This window comes from Anastrepha ludens, chromosome 6 (genome assembly GCF_028408465.1).
Source record: "Anastrepha ludens isolate Willacy chromosome 6, idAnaLude1.1, whole genome shotgun sequence".
Classification (NCBI taxonomy): Eukaryota; Metazoa; Arthropoda; class Insecta; order Diptera; family Tephritidae; genus Anastrepha; species Anastrepha ludens.
The window spans coordinates 121,848,798-121,860,013 of record NC_071502.1 but is presented as its reverse complement, the minus strand read 5'-3'; the positions used below and the strand labels follow the sequence as shown (position 1 = coordinate 121,860,013).

Below are 11,216 nucleotides of genomic sequence, written 5' to 3'. Positions count from 1 at the left end.
TGCTTGTACCAGCCTGAATCGAAGAACTGTTAGAGATCTAAAGCATCATAATAAAGAAATGAATCTAATAAATTAAAAAGATAAATTAACACAAAATTAAGAAATATTGAATAATGTGAAAACAGTGAAGGAAATGGCCGCGCTAATATTTTGTAGTTATGATTTTAGCATATTTTATCAAGAATTTCACTGTTTCAGTTTTTTTTATGCTATTAATTGTAACAATAAACTTTATATAAAAAAAGTATTTTCTTAAAAAAATATATTTAACCTACCTTTTGAACAAATGCTAAAGTAGACCGAACTTTCCTCTCAGTGGATTCCCTGAGAAGCCGTTCAATCTCATGTTCAATGTGATGTATTAACTCTTCTTTCTTCGGGAATTTTTGCTTCGCAGTATTCCATAATTTTATCACATCGTCCTGGCAGGACTTCTTCGTCTTATAGACGTATCTTTTGACGTATGCGTTATAAAAATCTTGATAACTCATTTTAAATTAGTAAGAGGATGAACTGTGTCGAGTAAAACTTTTACAAGAATAAACAAAGAAGGTTGGAACCTGTCCGTGTGTCGCTGCCACTCAGCTCGTACGCTCTTGTTCATCGAGTCGCGCGTTCGGCTGATAGTGGCGCGAAAACAAACGACGGGATACACTGTACAGTAAATTCAGATTAAATTGAGCTATTTGGTATAAAACAAATATGGTGGTTTGACAGTAGCAATGTATACGTCGAAGTATGAATGAAATTATTTTCTTTCGAACGAATTAGTGTTCATACTACGATTACGCTTAAGATTAAATCTTAAGCATGTACAATCTGGATAATGGACCAAAATAGTATCATTTTTTTTTTGTTTCAATCAGAAAAAAAAATTGCGTTATATTTTCCGAGACCCCCCTCTCTCCAACGTAAGATTAGATGAGATTTGACTCGACCCCCTCCCCCCTTAAACATCTCACGTAATTTATGAACGCCCCCTTAGTGGTGGTTGGGGCAAGTAAATTTCATTCGGTACATCTATACACACATCTACATGAATAGATATGCACATTTCTGTAAATATGTTTTGGCTACGCACTATGCAATTACCTATATTTCATATGTCAATGCATACACCTTACCACCGCAAACGCTCGGTTTAGGCGAAATAAATCGAAGGAAAAAGTGGTCATTTGTTCATCGTCAACAATTATATAGCGAGTCGTGTCGCTGATACTTAGACTACTACAGCGTTTTCGTCACTGAAAGAAATTAACTTACTATTATTCACAGGCTACTTTTTAAGAAAAGTCATCGTGAATCCTGGTATTACCCTTGACAGGAAAAACATGAAATGGCCTATGGCCCAAAGACTACCTATGAATCTGTTTGTTTCTTTGCGTCACTTATCTGGAAGTGGTAATTGGTTTATTGAGCTTGACTTCCGCTTTATGGCGTGTACTGCTTGTTTCAATTTTACGCCACCCGCCAAAGGGCAAAATGGTATGCGCCAGCCACGGATCGACTATATTTGAACAAATTCAAATATTAAATGCTGATTTGGGTGGGAAACAGACTCAGATATAACTCATAATACGCATACAGAAACCATTTTGGGTCGGTGGTGATACCAACTGGCTTAGGTATGGCATTATTATCGATCCTCAACCCATATATTTTTCTGGCTTCTTAGACCATTTATGGTCTATGGATGTTGGCCAAAAAACACTGAACTGGTTTATTAAGATGCTAAGTTGAGTATACGTGGAACCCGTGGTGGTCGTTATTAGAGGCGATGCCCTGTTTCTTTTCAGGTCACTTACAGTCCGCGGTCGCATCAAACTAGTCTCATTATTTTCTTAGAGTCTCGTATCAATCTGAGAAAAATTGATGCCTCAAAGAAAATAATTTCATTAAAATTCGCCAAAATAAAAAAAAAACCTTCTTCATTTCCGGTTATGGAAGAGCAAAAAAATCAATAAGGTGGTGTATGTATCTATGTATATAAGTGCGAATGTTTGCATCTCTGTGAACCTCTGAATCGTTATAAAACACCAGATGATAGAATATTTTTTTTCTAATTCTTGTCGTACCTCGGCAAGCAATGTCAAACCTCTAAATGTATTTTTGTCATGAAAAATATCTTTGGGAATAATCATCAGCCCTTCGGCGAACATCGATGCATTACACAAATTGGACGAGGAGCTCGGCTAAACAACAAATAAAGGGTGTAAGCGCCAATTATATATATGAACAATTAACGTCCTGGAGCTAATAGAAATGTAATGGTGATGCCAAATAAAAGTTATATTTTGGATTTTTGGAATGCTCGGGTTATAATATATTTTGCTTCTGCATTTATAGGGGGATATGTACGTACATATGTATAGTATATTGTTTGTATAGAAATATATATAATAATGTTTAGTGGTTCCTTTATTTACCGGTGGTCGTAAGCTGAAAGCATTATAAGGGCATCAGTCATCGTATGTGCCTAATGGTTCATACGAGTTATCTAACCGCTGTTATGGTATATTTTTATCAGACTAACAAAACTTTGCACATATGCTATTGATGTGCTTCTAATGCTTCCTTGGTCCTTCTACAATTGGTCGTCTTTTAAATACAACATTTTGTCATCTATCGGCAATTTGTTACTTCTCGGCGAGGTCGGCACGTCTCCAACTCTCGATCAAACCAAAATCCAAGTGGACATCTCAAAGGCTGCACAGCCCCGTTCTGGCATACATAGAAGCGGGAACAAAGTCTACGGTGTACCAGGAAGGTGTTATCAGGCAAGTTAACACAATCCCTTGAAGAGTTTCTCACTCGAACAATATGCCCACTGTTGTTATAGTCGTAATCAGTCAATACTTCTGGACAAGGTGAGGTTGTTGTTTCACAGGGACAGGATGTTGTTTTACAGGGTGGGGTTGTTGTTTTACATGGTGGTTTTGTTGCTTCACAGGGGGGTGTTGTTGTTTCACATCGTGGTCTTGTTGTTTCACAGGGTGGTGTTGTTATTTCACATGGTGGGGTTGTTGGTTTACAGGGTGGGGTTGTTGTTTCACATGGTGGGGTTGTTGGTTTACAGGGAGGGGTTGTTGTTTCACAGGGTGGTGTTGTTGTTTTACATGGTGGGGTTGCTGTTTCACAGCCTGAAGTGGTTGGTGCTGCTGTTTTACAGGGACATGGTGTGGTTATTTCACAGGGGGGTGTTGTTGTTTCACATGGTGGTCTTGTTGTTTCACATGGTGGGGTTGTTGTTTCACACGGTGGTGTTGTTGTTTTACAGGGAGGGGTTGTTGTTTCACAGGGTGGGGTTGTTGTTTCACATGGTGGGGTTGTTGGTTTACAGCTTGTAGTGGTTGGTGCTGCTGTTTTACAAGGACATGGTGTGGTTATTTCACAGGGGGGTGTTGTTGTTTCACATGGTGGTCTTGTTGTTTTACAGGGTGGAGTTGTTGTTTCACATGGTGGGGTTGTAGTTTCACATGGTGGTGTTGTTGTTTTACATGGTGGAGTTGTTGTTTCACAGATTTTAGTTGTTTTCTTAGCAGTTGTTGTCGTTTTTGTTGTTGCTGTTGACTTGGTAGTTGTCTTTGTTGTTGTTTCACAGGTTGTAGTTGTCGCAGTAGTTGTTGGTGCCTTAGTTGTTGTTGACTTGGTAGTTGTCTTTGTTGTTGTTTCACAGGTTGTAGTTGTCTCAGTAGTCGTTGGTGCCTTAGTTGTTGTTGACTTGGTAGTTGTCTTTGTTGTTGTTTCACAGGTTGTAGTTGTCTCAGTAGTCGTTGGTGCCTTAGTTGTTGTTGACTTGGTAGTTTCTTCACAGCTTGTAGTGGATGGTGTAACTATTTTACAAGGACATGGGGTTGTTGTTTCACATGGAGGTGTTGTTGTTTTATATGGTGGAGTTGTTGTTTCACAGATTTTAGTTGTTTTCTTAGCAGTTGTTGTCGTTTTTGTTGTTGCTGTTGACTTGGTAGTTGTCTTTGTTGTTGTTTCACAGGTTGTAGTTGTCGCAGTAGTCGTTGGTGCCTTAGTTGTTGTTGACTTGGTAGTTGTCTTTGTTGTTGTTTCACAGGTTGTAGTTGTCGCAGTAGTCGTTGGTGCCTTAGTTGTTGTTGACTTGGTAGTTGTCTTTGTTGTTGTTTCACAGGTTGCAGTTGTCTCAGTAGTCGTTGGTGCCTTAGTTGTTGTTGACTTGGTAGTTGTCTTTGTTGTTGTTTCACAGGTTGTAGTTGTCGCAGTAGTCGTTGGTGTCTTCGTAGTAGTTGTCTTTGTTGTAGTTGTCGCAGTAGTCGTTGGTGCCTTAGTTGTTGTTGACTTGGTAGTTTCTTCACAGCTTGTAGTGGATGGTGTAACTATTTTACAAGGACATGGGGTTGTTGTTTCACATGGTGGTGTTGTTGTTTTACATGGTGGAGTTGTTGTTTCACAGATTTTAGTTGTTTTCTTAGCAGTTGTTGTCGTTTTTGTTGTTGCTGTTGACTTGGTAGTTGTCTTTGTTGTTGTTTCACAGGTTGTAGTTGTCGCAGTAGTCGTTGGTGCCTTAGTTGTTGTTGACTTGGTAGTTGTCTTTGTTGTTGTTTCACAGGTTGTAGTTGTCTCAGTAGTCGTTGGTGCCTTAGTTGTTGTTGACTTGGTAGTTGTCTTTGTTGTTGTTTCACAGGTTGTAGTTGTCGCAGTAGTCGTTGGTGCCTTAGTTGTTGTTGACTTGGTAGTTGTCTTTGTTGTTGTTTCACAGGTTGTAGTTGTCTCCGTAGTCGTTGGTGTCTTCGTAGTAGTTGTCTTTGTTGTAGTTGTCGCAGTAGTCGTTGGTGCCTTAGTTGTTGTTGACTTGGTAGTTATCTTTGTTGTTGTTTCACAGGTTGTAGTTGTCTCAGTAGTCGTTGGTGCCTTAGTTGTTGTTGTTACACAGGTTGTAGTTGTCTCAGTAGTCGTTGGTGCCTTAGTTGTTGTTGACTTGGTAGTTGTCTTTGTTGTTGTTTCACAGGTTGTAGTTGTCACAGTAGTCGTTGGTGCCTTAGTTGTTATTGACTTGGTAGTTTCTTCACAGCTTGTAGTGGATGGTGTAACTATTTTACAAGGACATGGGGTTGTTGTTTTACATGGTGGAGTTGTTTTTTTACAAGGACATGATGTGGTTATTTCACAGGGGGGTGTTGTTGTTTTACAGGGTGGGGTTGTTGTTTCGCAGGGTGGTGTTGTTGTTTTACATGGTGGAGGTGTTGTTTCACATGGTGGTGTTGTTGTTTTACAGCTTGTAGTGGTTGGTGCTGCTGTTTTACAAGGACATGGTGTGGTTATTTCACAGGGGGGTGTTGTTGTTTCACATGGTGGTGTTGTTGTTTTACAGCTTGTAGTGGTTGGTGCTGCTGTTTTACAAGGACATGGTGTGGTTATTTCACAGGGGGGGGTTGTTTTTTCACATGGTGGTCTTGTTGTTTCACATGGTGGTGTTGTTGTTTTACATGGTGGAGCTGTTGTTCTACAGGGTGGGGTTGTTGTTTCACAGGGGGGTGTTGTTGTTTCACATGGTGATGGTGTGGTTTCACAAGATGGTTCATAGATTTCAGCTGAATAAGACTCGTCATACGGATCGGGTTTATGCTCCCGAGTCACATAACAGTTTGCAAGTTCAGGAGATGTGCAGGCGTTCGTTTTAGAATCAAAATTTAATCCTCGTCGGCATCTATGTGACACGGCTCTACCCCTTGTACAGATGTAATAACGCTGACAATTATAACAGTCTGGCACGATTTCATTATTACGCAAGAGCGAACAGTCGGGAGCCACTTCGGCAAATATTTGGGGAGCCACAGCAAGGACTAGCAGTAACCAGTTTACTGGAAATTAAGAAAATGTATCAAACGAAATCAAAAATATATGTCTAGTGGTGTTTTCCTTTTTTTTTTTGTTTAATTCAGTAACTTGAAACGAACTTACTTGGACTCATCTTTGCACTACTCTCTTTGCCGGACGGATGTGTCAAAACAAACTTTTCTACTACCTTCTAATTCATGGAGCTTCAACTTTTATATCCCACAACAATTAGACTTAGATTCACTAATTACTTTTCACTATGCAGAAAAGTGTATGAAAACACTTGAGATTTTCTGTTCCGCATATGAAAGTAACATTTGCTCTACAAGCAGTTACTGCATACTTCGAGACTGCTGACAAAACAAGCAATTACTAAATAACTGATAAGAAATATATTTGCATTGCTGTGGGAAAACAAATTTACGTGATTACATATATGGTATAGTTTAGAAAATATATATTACTTACATTATCATTTAGTTAAATTTTATGATTACATCTTAAACAGCTTTAAGAGCCGAATTGGTTGAAAATTTTTCTGAGTCGTTCTATACACGCCTTTTAATAGTATAGGTACTACCATTAGTACACGAAATAGGGAGCACTCGAAGTGGAACCAATTAAAAAGGGCATAAATTTAGTTTGGAAAATTACTTTTATTCAATTCAAAGTAAAAAATGTGTGAAAATAAAACAAAATTAAGAATTAATTTACTTTTGCTCAATATGACCAACTTTTGCCTTGACTATGACCTTGAGACGGTCCAAAAATGAATCGGAAGCTGCCTGAATGTGACTTGCAGGTATTTTGGCCCACTGGCGAACAATTGCTTTTTTTAGCGCCTCGAGACTGGTGAATCTTTTAGTTCGGACCTTGCTCTCCAAAATGGTCTAAAGAGAATAATCCATCGGATTCGCCATTGTGTGAACGTTATGAAGTTCGAAACGTATTTTTTAGCCACTTCTGGTGCACTTGATCTTTGTGGGACGGCGCCGAGTCCAGTTGAAATGTCCATGGTCCCCCACCGAAATGTTTGTCTGTCCACGACCGCAGAGCAATCTCAAGAATAACTTGCTGATAATATTTAGCATTTACCTTGACGCCAGGCTCGATGAAAACGTTTGGAAGTGCCCATTTGCGGTTACAGCGGCCCAAATTATCAACTTTCCAACGCAGCTTGTACGTTGAGAGGGGTATACCTACTAGTGCCCTCTCTCGCTAATTTGTCTGTCCCTGGTACGTCGCTACGCCATACGTTGAACTTGTAAAATATTTATTCCAATCAAATTTGAATACAGCTTAAATTTACAAACTTTAAAAATTTTCATATTTAAATTAATCGTCACTCTCGGAACTTGCTCAACCTGAAGCAATATTTCACAAAATCTGTTCACTGACTGACGTTCAATTTTCAGTTCACATGCCAGTATGGTGAATTATTTGTTCGCGCATTTCCCCCGCTAAAATATGAAATCGAACAGCGTGAAGTTATATCAAAATATGCTCGTACATTTAACCTACATACCCATCTATACAAATATTCAACTACGTATATTGAACTAAATATTCATAACTATTCGTGTTTGGAGTTCGCTCACGAAATTCTGAAAATATATTTACGAATTTGCTTGCTGGCTTATTTATTACTCGCACATCATACAGTTTAAAAAATCATCTTCACTACTGAATGCTACTACACTATTTCCGCTTCCGTGCACTTTTCATTTCCGTTTCGTTTGGTATTCGGCAACTAATAGCAAACAACGAAATTATTATTAGGAGAGCGCGAATTCTATTTAGCACATGAGAATATTGAGAAAAAGATAAATACAATATAAAGCCCAAGCCATGATCTGCACTAGAAAATTAAAAACAAATTAAAATGTGCGAGTACAAAACACTTTCATTTTTTTTTTTTCTTACAACTTTGTACGCCACTTTGGTTTGAAGTTGTTATGTAGATTAGTCGGAATATCGATACTGAAATATACTGCGAATATGTAAAAAAAAGAAAATCAGTAAAGCTAGTCCTAGATGCCAAAAATACGAAAATTTGTTCTTCAAATTCACCATTTGATGGCACAGAAGCTCACACACAAGCAAATTAGCTCTTCTCGCCTACATTTCATAACATAAAAAATATGCGTGGTTGTGTGCGCTAATAACTATGTACAGAATGCGCCAGTTAGCCTCTTCTGGAAGGCTTTTTTAGACATAAATTGCATACATTTGCAAAGGGACTGTGTTCATAAGCCAAAAACCGGGGAAAAATTATGTTTCAAGCTGCAATAAATCAAAAATCATTCAACCGATTCGAATACTGGTTTTTGCTGTTAGACCTCGTGGTATTGATCATTATTTGTTAGCAATTAAATTTGAGAATTTCAAAAACAAAAACTGAAAAAAATTATTAAAAAAATCGATATCTAATCATTTTTCTATCTATCAATATTTTCTGGTACTGTTACCATTAAAATAAAAATAAAAAATATTCGTAATCATTTGTCAACAATCACGTCAATCAATATTTTCTATTACTATTAAAATACTGAAAAAACAAATTAAAAAAGTGCATTTATAATCATTTTCCAGCAATCAAATGTATCCATATTTTCCATTGCTATTAAAGTTTTGAAAAAAAGAACTAAACATTTTTTGTATTTTTAATAATTTTTCAGCAATCGAAATCTATTTCTATTTTCTGTTACTATAAAATTTGAAACAATTTTTTTGTTTGGACTTACATATGTTAGGGGCACACAACTAACTAAGCAGAAGTAAAAATGAAAAATGTATGCTCTATAATTTCTAATTTGTTTGAGAGGCGAATGCGCTGAACATTTTATCTCGTTCGTTCGGGACCTGTGAATTCGCCACCCAGATCGTGCGATATAACGCCTTTAGATTATTTTTTATGGGGCTATGTTAAAGCTCATGTCTATTCAGACAAGTCTGCTTCAATTAACGCATTGGAAGACAATATTAAAGCATTTATATGTGAGATACCGGAGGAAGCATTGGAAAGAGTATGCCAAATTGGACTAAGCGGATGGAAAATTTGAAGCGCAGTCGCGGTCAATATTTGCATGAAATAATCTTCAAACATTAAATTATATGGACTGTACTATCGATTTAAATAAAAATTTCATGCATTTTTCTGAATTTTACGTGTGTTTTTTTAGAACTTTCCTATAGCTCTTAAAAAGCACCCGTTATAAGGACCATCCTCAAACCAATGGGGGCATGCATACAAATTGTAGGTTGAAGATGCAAATCAAAGAAAATTCTAAATCTGTACACCCTGGGTAGAGATGCAATACTTTTGTAAGGTTATTCTTGTATACCTGTACTACAAAAACAAACAAAGCACCTATGTACGTGCATACACATATGTATGCATGTGTAGGCATTTACATTATACACAATTTAATTAATGCCCAAAAGTGTTAACTGCATTAAATAACTCAGCCAATTTCAATTGCAGACATTTAAAATATTTAATACCTTCACATCCATATTCATACATACATACATACATACATACATATTATATCTAGATGCAAAGAAGTGCATGATAATTCGAATATATCTATATGTAGGTACACTTGTGGTCGCATAATTAAGTCAGTTCGTTTTTTACAATGTTCGCCATATTTTTCCTGAGCAATATTTTTTTGAAGATTATTTTTATGAAAAAATTGTTTAATAAAAAATTTTAAGTCCTCATATAAAAACCAATTGTTACTTAAACAATTATTTTTTTTAATTTTGTGAAATATGTTGTGAAAGCTTTAAAATTTGTATATGAAGAGTACTAATTTTTTATTATTTTTCACTTAATCTGAAAAAAAAAATTCCGGACCGGCACTTCAACCATTTCACCTACCTAATCTGAAAATTAAAAAAATGTTTTGAGTAAAATTTTAAATTTAATACTTTTTAAATTTTTTTTTCTGAAAATTTTAGATTTTACAGAAAATTTTTAATATTTTCCTGAAAATTTGTTTGTTTTATGAAAATTTTTTTGTTTTTACATAATTTTATATATTTTTTTTAAGTGTTGTTTTTTTCTAAATTTTGTGAAATATAATGTTGAACTTTTTCTTTCATATAAAAGAGTTCTGAGCATGTGCTTGACTTAGTTATATGGTCACAAGTGTACGTACATATTTACATATAACACACTCATCGCTTACTAATTACATAACTATCCCCTACAAATAAGCGTACGAGGTGTGTTCAAAAAGTATCGCAAATTTTGTGTTTTTTCAAAAATTATTTATTTATTCATTAATATCTATTTTGTCTCCTTCAAAGTAATCCCCATGAGATATTATGCATTGTGCCAACGTTTTTTCGAATCTTCGAAGCACTTCAAAAAATCATTTTTTTATCTTGTTCAGCTCCTCCTTCGATGTCGTCTTTATCTCGTCAATCGTCAATCGTCCTTTCATGGGCCTCTTCAGTTTCGGGGACAAGAAAAAGTCGCAGGGGGCCAGATCTGGGGAATACGGTGGCTGTGACATCATTAGTGTGTTGTTTTTGGCCAAAAAATCGCTCACATGTGTGAGCAGGGACGTTATCGTGATCCAAGAGCCAATTTTTGTTCTTCCACAAATCCGGGCGTTTCTGACGGAATGCTTCACGGAAATTTTGCATAACTTGAAGGTAATACTCCTCATTGACCGTTTTACCCTGTGGCAAGAACTTATGGCGCCCCAGCAAACGAAGAAAACGGTAAGCAAAACGTTTACATTCGACCGAACGAGGCTCGCTTTTTTCGGTCTTGGCTCGTGCGGCAGCTTCCATTGAGATAATTGAGCTTTGGTTTCCACGTCATAACCATAAACCCACAAATTTGGGCGGCCGTCGCTGACAGAGTCCAACATCTCATTAGCAATGTTCATGCGATGCTGCTTTTGGACGAAATTAAGCAATTTTGGTACGAATTTTGCGGCAACCCGTCCCATGCCCAAATCATTGAAAAAAATCGAATTGCACAAGCCAATCGATATGTCTAGGTCCTCAGCAACTTCTCTAACGATGATTCGACGATTGGCCAATACCATTTTCTTAACTTGATCAATTTTTTCGTCTGTTGTTGAAGTGTTCGGGCGTCCGGCACGCTTTTCGTCGTTCACATCTTCTTGGTCTTGTACCACCGATAAACGTTGCTTTAGTCCAAAGTAGCTTCTCCGTATGACACATTCAACATTCGGAATGCATCCGCGCCCTTAATTTCGTTTTTCACACACAATTTGATACAGGTTCTTTGAACCATCTTTTTGAATAGGTAAAAATCGAAGACGCGCCAAAACACGTGCAAGCAAAGCAGCTGTCAACAATTAACTGAACGTTCAAAATGGCCGAACTCGTCGGCATGAGTGAGAGACATGAGTACCAACATA

At 37.1% G+C, this 11,216-nt stretch overlaps 1 protein-coding gene across 1 annotated transcript; it reads right to left on the bottom strand.

Moving 5' to 3' along the window:
* Nucleotides 1-2,298: 2,298 nt before the first annotated feature.
* LOC128867114 (mucin-2-like) lies at nucleotides 2,299-5,983 on the bottom strand. Its single transcript, XM_054108215.1, has 3 exons — nucleotides 5,932-5,983; nucleotides 4,904-5,831; nucleotides 2,299-4,852 (listed from the first exon to the last, which is right to left on the bottom strand). The coding sequence occupies exons 1-3, from the start codon at nucleotides 5,939-5,941 to the stop codon at nucleotides 2,623-2,625; spliced, it is 3,168 nt and encodes a 1,055-aa protein (XP_053964190.1). The 5' UTR covers nucleotides 5,942-5,983; the 3' UTR covers nucleotides 2,299-2,622.
* Nucleotides 5,984-11,216: the final 5,233 nt, after the last annotated feature.